The sequence below is a fragment of the Poecilia latipinna genome, unplaced genomic scaffold (genome assembly GCF_001443285.1).
Source record: "Poecilia latipinna isolate Pla-1442-1.1 unplaced genomic scaffold, P_latipinna-1.0 Scaffold2532, whole genome shotgun sequence".
Taxonomy (NCBI): domain Eukaryota; kingdom Metazoa; phylum Chordata; class Actinopteri; order Cyprinodontiformes; family Poeciliidae; genus Poecilia; species Poecilia latipinna.
In genome coordinates, this window is record NW_015115148.1 from 45935 (window position 1) to 66811 (window position 20877).

The 20877-nt window shown below is 41.3% G+C and overlaps 1 protein-coding gene across 5 annotated transcripts in view; it reads left to right on the forward strand.

Annotated features, from left to right (window-relative positions):
• uvssa (UV-stimulated scaffold protein A) overlaps window positions 1-20784 on the forward strand; it is a 61036-nt gene extending 40252 nt beyond the window's left edge. For 2 of the 5 annotated variants that reach the window (XM_015020105.1, XM_015020109.1), the window contains exons 9-15: window positions 3561-3672; window positions 8552-8759; window positions 8880-9014; window positions 9631-9814; window positions 9888-10008; window positions 19653-19830; window positions 19948-20784. In XM_015020105.1, the coding sequence (XP_014875591.1) occupies window positions 3561-3672; window positions 8552-8759; window positions 8880-9014; window positions 9631-9814; window positions 9888-10008; window positions 19653-19830; window positions 19948-20041 (1032 nt within the window). In that variant the 3' untranslated portion in view covers window positions 20042-20784. The remainder of the gene's footprint in view (window positions 1-3560; window positions 3673-8551; window positions 8760-8879; window positions 9015-9630; window positions 9815-9887; window positions 10009-19652; window positions 19831-19947) is intronic. The other 3 variants (XM_015020107.1, XM_015020106.1, XM_015020108.1) reach the window with 3 other exon arrangements.
• The last annotated feature ends 93 nt before the right edge of the window (window positions 20785-20877 follow it).

Sequence of the window (20877 nt, forward strand, 5' to 3'; positions counted from 1 at the left end):
TTTTTTTTTTTCCCCCCAGGAGTTTCCCGGTCCCCCCCCCCCCTGCAATGACACGGCGCCCCCCCAGCGGGCACGCCCCACAGTTTAGGAACCTCTGCTGTAGGGCAGCCGTTTACGGTCCACTGCGGGTGGAAATTGGCCCCGATTTCCTTTAGAAGATCAGGCCATATTTACATGTGAAATAGATACTATCTCCCTCTGCAATTGTCTGCTGCAGAGGGAGCAGCAGACCATTGTTGCTGGGGGTCAGTCCTTTCTCACAATTTTGCTGTATTGTGAGAAAGGACTGACCCCCAAGGTCACATCCACATGTGTGGTTAACTATAGTCGTCCCACTGTTGCCAACTAGTGACTTTTAAGACAAAAAAGGATCACTATCGACCAAAACTGGAATCAGGCTTTTTAAAGATCAATGATCAGTCAGAAGACTGCGATTGGTGCACCACTCCATTCCACAAATGTAGGGTTCACCTTAAAAGAAGAGAGCCATTCTTTAAAAAAGTCCTCTGTTTGCAGTGGGCTACGTTGGTGGTGTTTAGTGGAAATTGGAGTCAGCAGTTTTACAGAATAGCTGTGGATTCAACACTTTTGAATGACAAACTAAACTTCTGATGAAGTGTGTGTGCTTCTGTAAGAGCTCTGATGGAGACAGTAGCACCTTGTCCAAGGACACCAGTGCCGACAAATAAATACTTTGCTGCTGTATGCAAATTGTCATGATGGGGAAAAAAAACCTTTTACTTTTTCCAAAATTGGCTTGTGTTCATTATGCAAATTTATTTTCGTAATTCCAGTTTGGACAAATTTATGACCAAAGGCAATGCAGCTGCTGTCCTGCTCAGATGGAACGACAAGCTGTGAGAACATTCTCCTGCAGTGGCGTGCTGAAGCTGGTCTGTTATTGGGAAGATGGGCGAAGCTAATACCAGGACAACTTGGAGAGGAAAGGAACTCTATGGTAAAGGGCTGTTTCAGCAGTTTTCTACAAACTGGAGTGACTGTAATTAGCTGCAGTTTCCTCCAGTTCCAATCTGATAGCTGCAGATTGTTATATATCATATATGATGTTTGTTCTCAAATGATAATTACAGACAAGCCTGCCAAATGAGTGAACAACTGAACAGCAAGCACAGAGTTGTCAGAGAATTACACAGGGTGTGTAAGTGCGTGTGTGTGCGCACTTCACACATCATAATATCTCTGGCTCATAGACCTCATTCAGTGTGTGTGTTGTGGGAGCGTTAATGAGTGCTAATTAGCCTTTAATTGTTTAGTTGCTTGTTAACCGAACAGCAAGTGTTGTAATATAAACGGTTTTAATTGTTCTCTACATGCCGCCTCGAGAGCAGCCGATCCAGGCTGGTGACATGGTTAGCTGACTCTGTCTGGCTGTGCGTGTGTGCGCGTTTGTTTGTAATACCTTGTGGGGACGATTTTCCTGACATATACTACGTTGTGGGGACCAATTGCTCCTTGTGGGGACCGGAGCCTGGTCCCCACAAGGGGAAACCCTGTTTATGGGTCAGGGGTCAGAGTTAGGGCTAAGGTATGAATTGAGTTTTGGATAGGGTTAGGGTTAGGTATGTTATGGTTAGGGTTAGGAAAAGGTTAAAGGTAAGGTTTACACACACACACAAACGTGTGTGTGTGTGTGTGTGGGGGGGGTGGGAAGAGGGTGTTTTTAGTCATCATTCACAAATTCATCATTTGTAAACTAATTCAAACATGTTAATGGTCTTTATCTGCAGAAACGCAGCAGCCCTGTAACACACACACACACACACAAATGAAATGAGTGAATGATAAAGGGGCCCGTGGGAATAAGATGTTAGTTTAACGTTAGGTTTTACTGCTCCTCATAACACTAATCACCGTGATTATGATGCTGCTGAGCTGGAGTGTGTGTGTGTGCGTGTGTGTGTGTGTGTGTGTGTGCGTGCGTGCGTATGTGTGTGTGCGTGCGTGTGTTTGCGTGTGTCTGTGTGTGTGATGTGTGTGCATCCTCAGCAACCACACCCCTCTCCAAACCCACACATGCACGCACATTTATGTAATGGAAATTACCCTCTCTCTGTACAGGAGTGTTATGTTCTGCATTGTAGCCCAACCATCGGCTAACAACCTCACCAGGAAATTAAAAACCATAAATTTAGCTCCGCGCTGATGGCTGATCATCAAACCCACATTCAGACATCATTACTGCCCTCCTGTTTCCTCCCCTCTAACACAAAGACATCACATGTCCTGTTTTTGTTCGGTCCTCTCTGTGTCATCTGCTTAGCATGAATTTCTATTCCTTTTTTTGATGCTGTGAGTATTTAGAAGTTAAAGTTGGAGCATTTTCCTCACTGTGCCCAAACTTCCTGAAATTACCACCATGTCTGTCTGAAGTCAGAGGCTGTTTAAAGAAGAATAAATCAATGACACACAGGGTTGTTATTCATTACCATAAAAACTCACACTTACATTAACAGATTTTGTTGTCAGTCGGCAAGCTTTAAGGGTGGCTGAGGTGGATTGATCTGCTGGAAACGGGTTGAAACTGCTCTCCTTCATTACACCGCTCCATGCTTTCTGAAGGAGGAAACCCTCCATCTTTACACAACCAGCACTGAGCTTACAGTCCAACATCTCAAATACAAATCGGACATTGGATTTGTTTTAACATTAATATCAACTTCTTTGAATGTACTTTGATAAGGGTGCACCAACTGTAGTTGTCTGACCAATCTTTAAAAAGCCTGACCTTAAGGTTCTGATTTGGTCAATACCGTTTTCTTTGTTTGTAAAGTTGCTAAATATAGGAAAAGAGTCCCTAATTTGGCTACAGTGGGATAACTCTTGTTAACAGCATGCATAACCTGGTGGGCAGTCTGTCAATCTGTCTTTCTGTCTGTCTGTCTCATGGCAGAGCAAATGTTGGCAGTAGCTGATTTTCAGACCTTTACAGAGGTAGATAAGATCTCCCACGATGAAGGAAAATCGGGGCTGATTTATCTGTGCACCCTTATAAACTGATAAGACTGCTTCTGTTTTGGGGGATTGCTTTAGAATCCCCAGAGATTATTGTACAATAAGGATTGGTCAAGTTCTACTAAGAAGAGAGCTCCAATATTTAGTCAGAAGTTTGTTGAAGGCTGCAAAAAGAATGCTGCGTATCTGTATCCTGCTGAGGGATCAGTGGATGTACATTCTGACCCTGTGTGGATTAAAGAAAAGAGATAAACTGTAAAAGCTAAACATATACAGGTATAAATATGAATAAAACATCTCTTACTATCAGTAACAGATCAGTAATATGTGTATGGATATCTTATCTAGTTCAGAATTTGAGTTTACTGATCTAGACTTCATATTAAATATTCATAATTCTTACATTACCACTTCAGTTCTCTGAAACATGCTATACTGTACCTGGCAAAGTCAGTGGTAAGAAGCTAAGTTACTGATATGTGGGCATTGTTACACTGATGTACACTACACAGTTTTCCTTTTGTATGGCAGCATTTTTTGTTTCGTCTTTGAAAGGTTGAAAACCACTGTTTCTTTCTCTTCTTCAGATGAAGGCTACCTCAGACGGAGAGGAGGACGATGATGAAGACGAGTTTGAAGAGGTTCCAGAGAAAGAAGGATACGAGCCACACATTCCTGAGCATCTCCGAGCAGAGTATGGTCAGTTTACCAGTACAAACACACACACTGATCCTCACACACGTGCATAAACACTGAGGGGCAGCTACAAAAGGAGATCTAAAGCTGCCTTAATCTGCTCAGATCTTTACACGCTCAGTAAACAAACACTCAGTCAAGCTTCAAAGAGGCAGCTGACAGAGAGCAGGTAAAAAGTTTAAGTGCGTTTCAGCACAAGTGTCTGAAAACCAGGGACAAAGCAGCTCTATGGCCTCATAATCACACAATTAACCATACAAATAAAGGACAACTTCTTCTAGCCAGAAACCTCATACCATGTTTTAATATTTTAATCACTTTTTGAATATTGTTGTTGTTTTTAAATGTCAAGAGGGACAATGCACATCACATAATATGCCATCGTTAGCCATAACGACCAGTGTTAATCCATAGTCAGTCAAGGTACAATCAAGACAAAGATTTGATATTTTTGATGTTTTGTTTTCCTTCAACTAATGAGACCAGCAGACATACAAATGAGCAAAAGAACCGAGGTTAGACAGCAGAACAAAGGAGTAACAACAGATTTTCTAAACATTTATTTTACAGATGCACTGATGTGAAAATTTGGGCTGATATCAGAAACCAATATTAATATTGCTGTTATGGCCTGTAACTGATAGATTTCAGATTTTATGTCTATTTCACTACCCTTTTGACACCTGAATAAAAATGACCACCACTGCTTCTCTGCTTCAGTTTAACACCCACAATCCTTTGTTGCATCAGTATAACTGTAACACGACCAAACAGATAATACATGACCAACGTCTTCCCATTCCCCTCCAGAAACAAACTGCAACAAGTTTCAGTTGTTAATATTGGCCCAGGTTTATCGGAACAATACCGATATACAGAATACACCTTCACAGCAACCTGATCTGTATGGAGTATGTTCAGCCTCCAGGCAACATACTAGGTAAGAGGTCATGTGTTCAGGTCAATAATCAAGTGCATATTTATGTAATTGCTATGTCAGCGCTAGAACAACATGCTGTTTCTAAGTATGAGGTGATGTTGGAGTGTCTTTACTATTTCTCTTAGAAAGGAGGTAGAAGCTCCAGGCAACAGGAAACACTGTAGTGCTGCAGTGTCAGCCATATTGAACCATCATTCACATGGGTTGTATGGAAACCTGTATGTTTTCAATTGTGAGACTTTTATATATATGTCTGTGTTAATGGCATGGCATTACAGTTATTGCTGGGTCAGCCATGTTGTTTTGGCCTGGGGCAGATGACCTTCGATCTATGGCAAACACTCCTCTCCTTTTCAGCGAATCATTCCTTTCAAGTCGAGGCTTTACTTTACCTGCGATCCCGCCCCTCTCCACTTATTTCTCCTTCCATTACTAATCAATTAGAAGCCAGAGTAATTAGATTGTATCTGCTGGGCCCAAAGCAGCTGTGTCTATGTGTCTGTGTCGGGGTGATTAGTGGGGTGAGGTAATGATCTAGAGGGGCCATACCAAATTAACAATGCAACCTCTTTAATGAGCCCCTATTAGCCCTGCACCTAATTGTACCACCCACTCTCACACTCTCTCTCACATGCCATCCTGCTGCTGTTTTGCTTGAATAACAAGGAATGGTCCTTTCTGTTGTTGCCTATTCATTATATGTAGTTATGAAAAATCTTTTAGGTCCATCATGAGTTTTGCTTTTGTCAGTGTTTTTTTTTAAATAAAAAATATAGTTTGTTCATTAAACTTTTTTATCCAGGACAAAATATAGTTATTTGTGTAGCTCATAAGTCCATTGCTTTGAAAAAGTATTGACAAAAACCCAGTCAGTTTTATTATGGTTTCATTTTGCTGCTGGCCATGACCAGCATTTTGAAAAACCTGTAGCCACCTGTTATATTTTGTTGTTGTTACTAGTGCCAATGAAGACACCAATACAGTAACTTAGCCTAGTTAATGTAGGACTGTCCTATCGTCACCAGTCCTGATTGTGGTGTTGGTGGGCAGGATGTCAGGGTGTAGTCACGGAGAGGAGAGAATATCCGTTTCTCGTCTTTCCTTTTGCAGATGATGTGTTTCTGTTGGTATCTCCAGGTCATGACCTACAGCATGCACTGGAGTAGAAAAAGTCCGATAAAAGGCCCTCATGATCAGGCCGACATGCCAAAATCAGTTCTCATTGTCACAGTTACTTGACAAAAATCTTGTCACAGCCATCCGAGTGAACATCCCGACTCTACTTGAATGGGAAACTATTGTCTGATGGGTCAAATTTTTATGGGTGTGTTTGTGTGGAAAACAGCCCCAGTTTTGAGGAGCAATGGTCAGAGACCATGAAGAAGCGCATACAGTTGGACCTCTCGGCTTGGTGTGTCTTGTGGACCATGCAGGGTTATTGCGAAAACAAACAACCAGCAACCACATGACCTCATCTTGACTGTTTGACTTCAGACCAACCTGAGGCCATGGATCTCGCCAGAAAAACGGTGGACTGCCCCCATTGATTTAAAGATCAGTCTCTGCCTTATGCGAAGGAATTTCATTATCTAGCTGTGATGGTGGGATGAAGTGGGAGATGGACAGACGGATTGGGGCTTTGACTGCAGTGTTTCAGTTTCTGCTGCATTCTGTTTTGGTGACGAAAGAGTCGAACCAAAAAGCAAAGCTGGACATTGTGCTCTTGGCAGGTGGGGGTTTAATAGAAAGATATACGGGCATGTTCTTTGACACACATCAGACGCTGCTGGTGTGTGTTACCCTTTAGGTTTCTGTGTCAGTAGCAGTGCTTTTCTTGTCCTTTAGATTTTTGGGACTAAACTGATGAAGGTATTCCTAACACTTCCGCTGTCATATTGCAGACTCTATGACTGTTATGGACTGTGCCTTTGTTGTTGAAATATGAAATTGTGTGTCACATGGACATGGAAAGAGAGGCTGTAAGGCTACAGTCTGATCTTGGTCCAATAATGAGGCTTTGAGGAACCCCATTATGAGAATCAAAGAAGCCCAAATCTGAGGCTACCTCTGTAATGACTCCCCTCTTGGTACCACATGCTTTGCCACATTATCACTGAAGTGCTGTTCTGTTTTGTTTTCCATAACTCTGCAGCAGAAACCCACAGCAGCAACTCTGGTGCAGTTTACATGTTGATATTCAGTCACGAGAACATAGTGGAGCTCTCAGACCTCTGAGGGTGAACATGCTGCTGTTTTCTGAGTTTATTATTATCCTCACTTTAATATTGTTCTGCTTCTTATATCAGTGTGTTAATTGCTTTCATCTCTGTCTTTATTACTTTATAAGTAAGTATATTTTCAAATTTAATTCTTGTCTCGCTATTCCTCCTTCTCTTTCTCTCTCTCTCTACCTTCCTTTCTGTTCTGTCTTTCTGGTTATCAGGTCTCTTATCCCTCCCTCTGCTGTCAGGACACTAGCTCTCTTTCTCAAATTAACATTTTAATTACAGGCCCTGCTTAACCCTGGAAGATCAATACTTCTTTTTGCTTTTCCACCAGCTTTTTCTTGAGCTGTGGTAACACCGCTCCCCACTCCCCTGTGTTCCACATTTTTTTCTTCAACAACCTTCTTGCAAACACACATACCCACACACATACAATACACATTTCCTACATTGATCTGTGCATCTTAACATCCACAACATCCAGTCAAAGCCATGCCATTCGGTGCTCTTAAAGGAGCAGATTGAGTGTGTATTTTACCCTCTGACAGCAAGAGAATGGGGAGGGGGTTAAGGACACGTGAGGTGGGGATAATAGTCTCTTAACCATTGACATATATGCTGTGTTTGCTATAACTTTCTAGTGTAAACTGTGTAAAAATAAACCATGTTCTGTAACAAACACTATGCTATTTTGCAACTTTTATTCTGATTATGAATACATTGGAACCTTATGAAAATGTATTTTGGGTTTTGCTAATCGGTCACAAGACTATAACATATAGACACACAAGACAGACAGCCATACACACACAGAGTGCCCGAATTTTTTAATGTTGATTGGGGAAAAGTTCCACGTTTAGACGAGATCACCACCAGACCACCTTGAGTCAGCTGTAGTTGTCAGGCCAGGCCACTAGAAGGCACTGTGATTTTAGCAGGTGTAATGTGCATTGACTTTTGACCATTAGCTTCCACCTCATTTAGAAAACAATAACCCGTCTCTGATGAACCAGGTGCTCATGTGACGCATGAATATTCCTGATCAGAGGTTGTGTTAAACTGAACGGTTACGTATCACACGCAGTACAACGCTGTCTGCATATTTCCTCACCATGTCTGACAAATGCTTCTCAAAAACTGGATAGTGAAAACAAAGGAGTTGAAGCGACATATCGACATCTGTCTGAGCACATTTCTGCACAAAACACACCTACAAATGTCTGGCCAATCACACAACACATCACACAGAGCTCCATACAAAGTAATTGACCCGTGGCTGGTATAGAGAAGGGGAGGAGGACGCCTCCCTGCCAACAAGATGACACAATGTTCATCACACGACTACGACAGTGAGAGCCGATTTTGGGGCTTCAGATGAAGTATGGGAGAGACCTAATAGAGAAAGATCTGCTTCCTGACTCTGAATTTTGAAGTTCCTGACTAAGAGACCACATTCAGCCTGGCTTTGAAAAACATTCCCAACTGTATTGAGTACCCCAGTCCCTCAGGGTTGTGTGTTCAGTCCTTTGCTGTTCAGTCTTAACACATGACTGTAAAGCCATACTTTTTTTATATATAGTTTTTTGGGTACTGGTGCGCTTTTCACGTAATTCTCCATAACCGGGTTAATGTTTTAGTGCATGAATATGTTGGTGAAGCTTCTGGTATGTCTCTAAGAGAAACTGACGTAATGCTGAACCACATACCCTTCGTTTAGGTCTGGATTCCGCTCCTTCCACCTCAACTGCAGCATTCGCACCCAAAACTCTCCCAGTCAGAAGACCTCCAGCTTCCCCTCTTCCATCCAGCTCATTTTCCTCTTCCAGGAGGATGAGGAGGCTCCTAGAGGACCAGCAGGATCCAACTTCTGCTGCAGCCACACTGCGTGTCTTCAGACAGCAGATCCTGCTTCCAGAATCCATGTGGTGACTTCTCCCCTGACTCTCCTCCTTCAGACATTTCCCTTCATTCTTATCACTTGTTTCACCTCCACTGTTTAAGCTACAAATTATGGTTAAACTCTCCTCCATACATCTTGTCTTTAGCAGCAGCAGCACTACTGGCCCTGGTTCATCTCAGCCAGACTCAGCACAGGATGCTGCTGAAGCTCCAGTTGTTCCTTTTGGTTTGGATCTGTACTACTGGGGCCAGGAGCAGCCCAACGCTGGCAAGATTCTCAAGTAATACACAAACACATTTCCACAAGTGGGCATGAGTAGTTTTGGACGCAGTCGTGCACATGACTGTACAACATACAGTAGTGTTCACACCACTTGAACTTTTTCTACTTCAACTGTAAACTGCAATGTGTGAACTGTTAGGAAAATGACATTTTTCCCCCCACAAGAAAAAAAATCTAAGTAAAGTTTTACTGTACTGATACAGTAAATTCTGACCACCACCACAGATGGTATTTTACTGTAAATTAGAGATTTTTTTTTACAGTGTAAAATCTAATGTTTTCAGATCCAATTCTTAGGATACTTCCTAAGAAAAAGGGGAATAAATAGGCTGCAGATGTTAGGAAATCGTGCAATGATCATATTTTAGTTGAACGTTGTGATGATATCAGTTGTATTAAATCCATATTTTCTCCATTCTACTGCACTGAGACTCAGTCTAACAGGCTGCAAAGCATGAACTCCTGATGCTTTTTATACAACCAACAGATAACACCGTCCAAACAGACTTTTCAGATGTCCATTACTTGGCTATTGTTGTTTTTTAAGTGTTTCATTTCTCCCTACTCATTTGAGGGTCTAATGCTGTAATTCTGTGTGTTGTTTCCTGTGGCAGGTCAGCCTCTCAGCACCAGTTCTGGGTTCCTGCAGAGGTGGAGGAGGAGGTGGAGAACCAGGACCTGTTGGCGCAGAGTAAGAGCAGATGCATCTCCTTCCCAGGGAACTTTGTGCCCGTCAGCCATTTCTGCAGAGCCCCGCTGGGCAACGGCACTCTGTGTCAGCGGCAGGACCGCGTTAAGGTACCAAAACTGACTGGTTTCAGTTTCATAAAGCGCTCTGTGACCGTCCTGACCTGCTGCTGTCTGCCCTCAGTGCCCTTTCCATGGCCTGATCGTCCCCCGCGACCAGGAGGGACGGCCCTGCAGAGAGGAGGACCGGCAGAGGGAGGAGAAGGAGCAGGAGGAACGGAGGAAGAGAGAGCAGCAGCAGCCTGGTGAGAGAGGAGATGAACTAAACAGAATCCAGAATTTGACATCGGTGGGATTGTTGTCAGAGTTTATTTCAACAAAGATGTCTGATAGGTTCCTGCTCACCTTCTGATTCTGTCTGGCTTTCCTAAACCTTAACAGAACTTTTTCAGGATTTCCAGAGGGTTTCTTTTACCCTCTTCTTGCTAAAATTCTGTTCACTTTTCCTAAGAATAAGTGCAGGACAAAGTCCCGATGAGATTCTGTAACCAATGGCAACCAACCGCATATCTCTCCTCTAAGGGCCAGACTCCATCCTGACCCCCACTGCATTGTTTACCAGAGACCACTGCCACACACCTGAACTCGACGTGGCTCTGGTGTTGATGTGACCAACATTTGACTAATGCTTGTAGCAGAATGAAAAGCACGTCCCACATCAGTGTGTGACCAGCAAACCAGGAAGAGGTCCCAAGCTGTTTTGGTTGTGTACATTCCTCCCTCACTCATCCAGTCCAATACACAGCACCAAGCTAAAGTCAAAATCACATGAAGCAGCTTCTTATTGGCTTAGGAGTTTTAGTAGGTTGTTCCGTAGTCCACACGCTCAACATAGCTTTAGAAACGTGGCACAGCTTAAAGGGAAAGAAAAAGTAATATTTTGATCATTTTATAAAAAGTTCATTGTTGGAAACTTTTTCAACCATGATCCATTCTCTGAAGCAACATCAGCTGGAGATGGTGAGGCGTTTGTCTTCTGTCTCAGTCGAACAGATGAGGCTTCATCTTACCCATATTTAATATTTAGCAGCATGTTACCACTTTCTGCTGTTTAGAGTTGTAGTGTTTGTGTCTGTGTGTGAGAGAGAGAGAGAGAGAGAGAAAGCTCAGGTAGCTCTCTCTGTGTGTGCGCGCGTGCGTGCGTGTGTTTGTGTGCGTGCGTGCGTGTGTGTGTTTGGCCATGCCATGCAGTCCATTGAGTTGTGAAATAGCATCTTTTGTTACCAACTACACTATCGATCAGTGAGTCAATCTCGCACATATACCTACATGCACGCACACTCACACAAATCAATCTCACAGTAGGGGACTGTGGCCTGACAGAAACTGATGGACCATTGGCCTCTGCTCCCTTGGTCACAAATTTATACAGAACACACACTCCACACACACACACACACACACACACACACACACACACACACACACACACACACACAGCTGCAGCATTCATAGTGCGATCAACACACAATCTGCTCAGAATCAAAGCAAAGCTCTGTCATGTTTTACTCAGTTCCCAGACTAACTTCATTTGCAGAAGAAGAGCCACGGTCAGGCCTGTGTGTTTTCACAGGCCTGACCGTGAAAACACACGGTCAGGCCGGTCAAGCCAACCGTGTGCCATCAGGACCGAAGCAACCAACCCCACCTGAACACCGTCACTTCACCCAGAAGCTTGCTCTGTCTATATCCATGTCCTGAAGGTGTTAGCGTTTTTAGGCTTCTTTGTTTCTATTTTTCTTGTCTTATGAGACGAGCAGCTCTGAGAGCTGCTCGTCTCATAAAACAAGAAATCAAACTCTTTAGGTTTGTCCTGTTCATATTTAAGGTCACTGAAAGATCCAGTAAACATTTGCACAGAAAATAAAGAATCAATAGTTTTGCTTGGTTTCAGGAAGTCTGAATGCTGAAACTAAAGCAACACTGTTGATTTCAGATAGAGTAATGTGTGTAATCTACTTAGATGGTGTTGAGAACGAGAATCTCAATCGATGAATCATAATTTGTATTGACACACGGAGCATAAAATCAGCCAAGAAAAGCATTCAGACTTTACTTATTTTATTAACTTTCAGCGCTGAAAGGAGACGCTTTACCATTACATCCGAGAAGAGTTTCTAAAAAAGTCTGTGCAGTGTCTGAGGAGAAAGAGGAGGGTAGCTGATTATATGGACGGAAGACACTCCCTGAAATCACACCATGTCTCTGTGGCCTGATAAGTTTCTGTTTCTCGTGAGAAATGGACCTTGGTGTCTAACAGAATCAAAAATGTAACTCTTTACTATGGGCCCTTTGTCTAACAGCGTGTGACTCTTTCTCGGCCTTGGTAAAGCATCTCAACAATGGTTAATACTTAAATTTGCAGTACATCATGGGTGGAGAACGTGAAACCTTAAACATCAGTTAAAGGTTTACAGTTGAGTTAATCAAACATTTTCTGATAACTTTGAATCAAATTTAAAAGATAATGGTACAGTTATATAACACTGTTATAACAAAGTAAAATCAATCTAAATGTTATCAGAGTTACTTGGGGAAAAAAATAACATGGTGACTATTAATTACTGGAATGTGATATTGGAAAGTCTTCAGTTAGACTAAACAGTTAGTTTACTAAACACTAATCATAATTAGTTTACTAAACACTAATCATAAACATTAGTTCTTTAGCTCCTGCTAAATACCTACATGGTATTTTATTGTAGAAGTGCATTCTGGGTACAGAATAAACGTAATTTGCTGCACTGCATCATGGGTGGAGAACATGAGGAGACAAAAAGAAACTGAAAAGTCTTTACCTACTTCAAAATAAGAGCCTGAATATAAACATGTAGCTAGTTGAAGAATTCATCACAGGCAAATAAGCAACTAAAACTTCAACAGAGATGTCGAACTTTATTCAACTCAGAGTTTGCAAACCAGCCGAGTAAATTAGAACTTATCCAGAAAAATGAATTTAAGGGATGTCAAGTGCACTACATGTTTTCAAAGTTGGCAAAAATGCTACAACACTAAATGAAGAGTTGGTTCCTGAATTAGCCCGTTTGTGGATTAGCAGAAGTGTGCCCACCTTGGACATTTGGGAACAACAGTTCAACTGGCGCTGGAGAAGAAGCCGCCATAAAACTAAGAGTTCTTTATTACTACAGTCCACTTCCACCAGTCTGACACAGCATTGACCTAAACAGCTTGGTTATCATAGATCATAGATTTAGACGTTTTAGATGTTTCTTAGTGTGTCACACTGTGTTTCTCTGTTAGAAACTGTTCTGGGCTCTGCTGCATTTAATTACTGCATATATTTAGAAGAAAGGTGATAGTTGGTGCGTAACGTGGACACATACTGACTCTTTCAGGCTGATTCTTAGATCTTTAAAGCGTCCAGTCAAACACAGATGCCAATATTGGTTGGAGCTTGTGTGGTATAATGTGAATTTTCCCTAACCCTTGTTTCCCAAAGTAAAGCTCAATAAGGAATATGGAGAACCTGTTGATGTTGCTGTGGAGGCTCTGTGGTGACAGATGAATCAAAGCAGGTGGTGAAAACCATCAGAGGAAAACTCCTGGTGACCTCAGAGCGACAACAGGACAAGCTAGCAGCCGCAGGCACTGATTAGGGATTAATTTAACAGGAACAAAGGGAAACTGAAACTATTAACTGTATGACATATGGTGTTATACAATCACTTAATACAAATATAATTTAAAGTGAAATAAAGATGTATAAAGTTGAAATAAGGTCACAGATTAGCAGGTTATGACTAGTTACTGAGAAAGCTAGGCCTAGCATGATCTGAATGTGGTTCTGAACAGTGTACACACCTCTGTTAATCAGCCAGTGTGTTAATTACCTAAAAACAAACTTATTTGAGGAAACAAATCTGGAAAAAAAAAAGGTTCTCCACATGTGTTACAGAGTCGGAAGATAATCATACAAGATCAGAAGAAAGTGACAAAAAAAAATCCATATTATTATAGATACACAATGAGAAGCAATAGGTGGAAATATTTACAAATACCTGGAGAAAATATGGGGCAGTAGAGACGTTAGAGAAACCTAACAATTGTAAGAGGATCTTACAGTTATTTTAAAACATTGATTAAATAATTTGGAGTTAACATTGAAAGAGATGAAACCTAGCCTTAGCTAGCTTGAAACTAGACAAGGATACTTTCAAGCTAAGGCATAGAATGGATTTTTTTTTCTCAGTAGGGAAGTTTTACTTTGAGTGAATGTATGACACTGGTCACTTTCAATGAAGAAATACAAAAAGCAAGACTGCCTTCCAGATAGTTACTACCGGGACTTTACAGAGAAGCTCCAGGTTTAGCATCCGTTATGACTGTCAAGTTTATAACAGTAAAAGGAAAAGGTATAAATTATTTTAGGGCTTCTGACAATTACCTATTAAATTATTTGCAGTCTTAGTGATTTGCAACTCTGGGATTTTATTGTTTGAAGTCATAAAGAGAAAAATATTATTAGCTTGTGGTGCTAATAGTAGTTAGCAACCCAACAAATCACAACACTAGTTTTTTAACTCTGCAACTAGAAAGCACTAAGTTCAAATTGAACACATCATTACCTTAACTGACATTTTCAAAACCAAATGAAGGTTAATCAGTGATAAACTGAGGTTGAAAACTCAAAAGGATAAAACAGAGCGACTTTGCTGTAATACTAGCATGGCTGATGCCTTGCTGTGAAATTCTGGTCGATTCTCACCACCCTTCAGTGCTCCATCTGGGATTTCTCCCATTGAGCTTGATTTCTCCGTTTGAATTTCAGCTGACTTGTGATTTTCTGTTTTAGAATTGCAGTCTTCCTATTGCTGGGTTTCAGTCACGTGACCCAGATGACGCACAAAATTCAGATGGAGGGCCAGAAGGAGATTTCTCAGGTTCAAAACAAAGCAAAGTTGATCACAACAGTACGCTAATGCCCTAAATAGGCTGGAACAGCTGAGGTATCTCAAAAAAATCTGCGTATATTTAGGATATGATCTGTTTTATCTCGGTAAAAAAAGACTTCTCTTATAATCTTGAGGATTTACCCGCATCGAGGCGATCAACATAACTGACTACCTGGAGCTGCAAGGTTCATATTATACAATGAGCCAGCAGAATGCTTTCAAAAGCCTGGAGAATACAATCATTTAGTTTCAAATTGGGTCAAGCATTTAGGTTCAAAAGCAGCACTAGATGGCTGTCGACTTGTTTCTGCCAGGTGAGTAGTGAATTGTGCTTTCTCTCTTGCTCTCGCTGAAGGCGGACGCTTTTTTCCTCTGCTCCCTTCCTGCCCTTGTCTGCCCTGCTTGCTCTGTTTTTGTCCTGTCTTTTCCTATATTTTTGGAGCCTTTCTTTGCACATCATCCAAATCTACAAATTGTGGATCTGGTCAACCGATCTCTCAATGCAATTGATCAAATTTTCGACAAGAAGTCTGGGCACAGGAGAGCCCTCTTGTCCTGCGGGGACACACCCGGCAGGATTCACCCTGGATTTATTTATGATAACAGGATTTTTGCTGTTTGGAGCTTGTGGATTCCTGGATTATCGACAAATTTGTGACGGACTTGGCCGAACTAGCAAACACTGAGACTGTTGGTGTGGACAGAGATGAGGACTCTAAAACTCACTAACCGGATCTAATCGATCTTGGAGAAGTTGCTAGTTTCGGCTCAGTGGAATGACCAAACTAATTTGGATGATTGGGAACTGAGATGTATCGGAGAGACTTTAGGGAAGATTGAAATTTATAATCTTCCCGACCTAATTGGCTTTCCCCATGTGGCCTTGGAAGGGCTGCATATCTCTAATCTCCTTGAAGATATGTAAACACAACGCTCCTTCCCCCCTCATCCCCTCCTGTTTCCATGGAGCTGTGGAGCTGAGCGCTCCCAAGGACATAATTCCTCGATAACAAACACCTCTGTCGGACTATGCCAGGGACCACAGCTACCTGGCTTCATGGCCCTTTGACATCACCGCCTTCACTCATGTCTTTGTTTTGCTCCTTTGTTTTGTCTGAATGTTGCCATCTGCCCTAATGTATCCTTTCCTCTTTTCCTTTGGTTTGTTATTTTGTTTGTATTTCCTTTTAACTCCTGTAAAGGACTTTGAATTGCCTTGTTGCTGAAAATGTGCTATATAAATAAAATTACCTTACCTTACCTTCTAAGTAATTTTAGTCTATGATAAGGATGTTATCGCTAACAACGAACTAACCCATGTTATTTTATGAGCTTGAATTTCCTGGTAAATAATTTATTTAGCTTCTGTAAACCCAAATTCATACTGGAGTTGTACGTTAATGTTGAGTCGCTGTAGGAGGCTGGATTTGCACTGATCTACAGAAACCCCATGGCCAGACACGAAGCATGTGGGGGAATAGTAACCTCTCATGGTGACTGTATGGCTGGATAGGTTATATTTAATTTATTTAGCTTTTTTATTTTTATTTTTTACCATTAAAGTCCCACTGAATAAACATTATATTTTCTGTCTGTGACTCGACACTGAACTAGCTGCTAACAACATTAGCACTCTGAAGACAACCACACTAGGGCATAAAAATAATATATCTTACCTTACATATCCTCTCCTGACTACCAGCAGTTCATTTTTGTCCTCTGTAGAGGATATTTCTAAACTTGAATATCTCCCACCCCCTGCACTGTATTGAATTGATTCCTTTTGGTATCTGGAGAGGACATTTAGGGCTTTTCAATAATGCCAGATGTGAAGGGGTGGGACTTTTGTACCTTCCTTTTTCTAATTCATAAAAATGGCATTTATCAGTAATAACACATTTTATGGGAAGAGACAAAGTAAGTGCATAAAACCTTTTATTACCTTACAAACACTGTGGGATTTTAAAAAAATGGTGATTGGACAACATTTTTTCCTGGTAGTCAGGAGGATATGAATGCTCGTCTTTCTAAGCAACTGTCCAATAAAATATCTGAAAATACAATTTAAATGATGCGATTGTTTCCTGTTAGAAAGTGGTGCTGCAAACTCTGGCATTGTTAGTTTCCGCACCTCCTGCTTTTAGCTGTAGATTATTGATCCACTTTTCTCCTCTTTTTTCAGTAAGTTTTTTAAAATTAACTCGCTTGTGACCAACTACCTTCGAAACACAAAAAAAACGTTTATCTTTTTCTTTATTTGAATGGTTGGAGCACCCGTAAAGGACTCGGACTTTAGACATTTTGATGCTGGATCAACAGAAATAAATAGGCTGAATTTACTTCTGGCCCTCCATGTGCATTGGGTAACGTCGGTGCTACGTCATCTGAAACACAGCAATATAGGGATGTAGTTTGGCGGAATGTAATGGAGGAAGTGAATGAAACCATTTAATTGGTTCTAGAAAATTTAGAAAATTCATTACTCTTAAAACAAAATCTTACCCATCTACTTCCTGTGAGACTGAAAATGTTTTCGTCTTCTGCATTCAGTAACAGCATCCACACCAAAGAGTATTGTCTGGTTCCAGCTGGTCCCAGGAGCTTTTATGCTGAAATGTGCTGCTTCGGGTATTTTACTGTGTAGACGGCTCTGAAACAGGTTGTAAAAGCTGTTCAGGTTCATGAGGAAAGGTTTGTTTTACAGGATACATTTTAAACAAACAGATTTCAGGCTGGGATGTTAACGATCTTGGCTGCCGTCTATTTCAACCTTAACAGACGACGGGCACTGATATGCCTGTCGGATCCATGAAGCTGACCAGCTGACAGAGATGAGAGGAATGGATGCGCCGCTACACTGGGATGGTCTGGATTTATTCTCCCACACACAGACAGGCAGGGCCCCTGTGCTTAGCAGAGCGTAGCTTAGAGATGAACCAACCAAAGACCCCAGATACCTCAGAGTATGAGTGTGTGGGCTGGCCCCTGCCCTAACCCCCGCAGGCCCCATCTGGATGGGCTAAAAGGTGTTGACAGAGAAAAGAGCCCTGCTGCAGTTCTGATTGAATTCATAGGCTCGCTTTCCTTTCTACGTATTTCTTCTCCTTTACCCTCTCATCTCACATCTGACCTTTTGTTTTTGTTGCTTTTTCTCTTAGACCCGAGCAACAAAAACCAGCATACAAACTGAACGATTGTATGTTGCAGCCCCTCTTTTACTAGCAACTACTCACTTAAACTCAATTACATTCGCCTTTGTGTGTGTGTGTGTGTGTGTGTGCGTGTGTGTGAGGAATAGTTGAAGATCCAGTCAGACCCAGGGTCATACAGCTGATGAGCTGAGGTCAATGTTTTGACAGAGCAGTGAGCAGACCTCAATCCCATCACAATCACAGTGTAATTACTTTGAATTACTGCAGGTTTATCTCTAATTCTACCGCAGTCCATCATTAACGAAAGGCTTCTCTTCGTTTAGATCATCATTACTCTGCGTTCCAGCCGCTTTTACTTTATCAGCCAGCATTATGGCACTACACTTTTCATTAACACCAGAATAGGATCCAAATAAGCCCAGAGGACGCGGCATTCGCTTCCCGTGCTCTGTGAAACCGAGCAGTTGGAGCTCATTTACCTTATCAGCTGCTATTACTTCATTACACTTCTTTGTCAAATTGCTTTTTGTGTAATTGTTATGAGAAGAAACTGGAGACATACCCAGGTGCTAACCTTTTGTTTTTGGGATATGTTGCATACTTTCATTGCTGAATGGATGGAAAAATGAATTAAAACTAATGATTGATTGGATGTTAAAAAGCCATAGATGTTGTCAAATCTTGACTAAATGAAGACCTCATGATTAAATTGTAAAATAAAAACAAAAGATGACTTTGGCGGTAAAAGCTTTCACCAGTGGTGGACTCCGTTTTGCTAATCTGCTAGTAGTGAAGCTGATTTTTTGTTTAGCACTTTAGCAGATTTGCTAGCTTTGAAAAGACTGAGCGCATTTCACTCCCTCTTGATTATTTTTTTTCTGGATAGATTCTAAAAACATTAATTTGCTTGACTGTTTTGTGACTTTCAGCTGAATAAAGTTTGACATCTGTGTTGAAGTTTTGGTTATTGATGGTTAAGAATTGGGCAAAATCAGCAACAGGAATTAACAAACCTCAACAACTCTAAAACTGACCTCTAAAAGTGAAAGGTCTGTTCCACAAAACCACTTCTTGAAGTGCAACCGTACAGGTAGATGTGTAATGACAAACTTGGCTGTGTTGATGGCGATATATTATGTTGGTTAATGACATGGTTGAATTTAGTGCCTTAGCAATAGCTACTGCTAAATACCATGTTGGTATAGCATTTAGTGTTAGCTTCCGCTCAATAACATGTTGGTGTAGAGCTGTAGCCTTAGCTTATGCTAAGTAAGGTGTTGAGTGTGTAGTTTTAGTGTTAGCTTCTGTGGCACATAGTATTTAGCAGAAGCTAAATACTTCAGTGGAATTAATGCCTGTAATTAGTGCTTTAGGGTTAGCACAACTAACTTTTAAGTTGATGGTGTCCACCACTGACTTTCATACATCCAGATCATTGAATTCAGACGTACCAATCACTTCCACGGCACTGTGTGCAAGATCCAGGATGTTAACTCTCAGTAGCTCAGTCTCATTTATGATGTAAATCTGATGTAAAACCCCATCTGTTAGAAAGCTGTCTCAAGACATGACAAAAGCTACATAAAATAATGTTTATTAAACTACCAACAAAAAGGAAATTCCAAATAACTAAAGCTAAGCTGCGTAGTGTGTAAATGAAGTAATGAAGGTGCTGAAGGTGGATGCATTGGATGCACAAAACAAAGAAGAGGAAAGATGAACGGTGGAAAGTGTTAATGTTTCAACACCTCCAGTTTGTCTTGTTTCTCCTCTCCCATCGAGCTTCATTATGCTCACTCTCTGTTGTGTGGAAATGTGTTGCAGACTGGCGTGATGTGGACTTGATGCGTGACATCGAAGCAGCAACAGGAGAAGACCTGGGCTCCAGTCGGGTGAGAGGTAAAAAACGGAAGGGGAAAAAAAAGAAATACCCTAACCTCAGCGATCTAAAGCAGACCAGCAACACGTCGCGCTCCAGACTGGAGAGAAAGGTCTTCAACAAGTATGTCTCTTCAGCTTTGGCTAAGCCTTCACTGAGCTGAGCTAAGTGGTAGCCATGTGGTCCTGTCAGGAAGTTGTAAAACTCTGCCTTTGTTTTCTTGTCCACCTCCCTCTCTAGGAGCACCATGCGCAGAGTGGCTCAGGTGTTAAGTAAAGCCGACAGGAGAAAACACGACAAGTTCTCCAACCAGTTTAACTACGCCCTCAACTGACTGTGTTTCTGTCGCTGTGCTCTATAAACAGCCTCTTTCACAACGATCAGGGACTCTTAAAATCTGCGTAAAGAAACTGAGTCACAGTTTTTAATGTAAGTGTGTGCTTATGTACCTGCATTTCATGACTGAAGGAACATTCACAATATTCATGTTTTTGGAGGGACTCTCACAAGGAAAGTTTCTCGGATAATTTGTGTGTTTGAGCCAGTATAGGGCCATGTAACCCAGTGGAGGTAAAAATAAGCATGATTTCACTGAATCACATTATTAATACAAATATATTTTTAAGCTGCATGAGCTAACATCTCACCAGCAGCTCAGCTTGGTTCTACACTGTGACTGTATGTTTTCTCAATTGAAATATTCACAAACATGTTCCCAAAATCAATATCAATCAAAATTGGAATCTGTAGATCAGACTTTTTAAGATCAGTGATCAGCCAGAAAACTACAGTCGGTGCAGCCTTCGTACAGTACGTGCCCATCTACCTCCACTGATAAACGCCAAGCTAACATTCACACAATTCCTGCAAAAAGGACGTCCTGCTGATAACAAGGACATTTCTGTTAAATATACTGAGTCAAATATTGCATTGTTTGTATGATCCTGTCTTTGTTCTGTACACAGATACCCAGATGTTTACTTTTTTCTACTTTTGCTGAATGATTAATTTATGTATTATGGGGTAATGCATGAGTTAGGTTTAATACTACTGTGTGCATTAAAATCATTTGTACCATAAGGAAATGTCTTGGCTTGTTGTCTTACTGTCTCTGCTTCAAGTAGGGATAAATTAGGATCTAGTACACAACAAGTATGGAAAAAGAAGTAA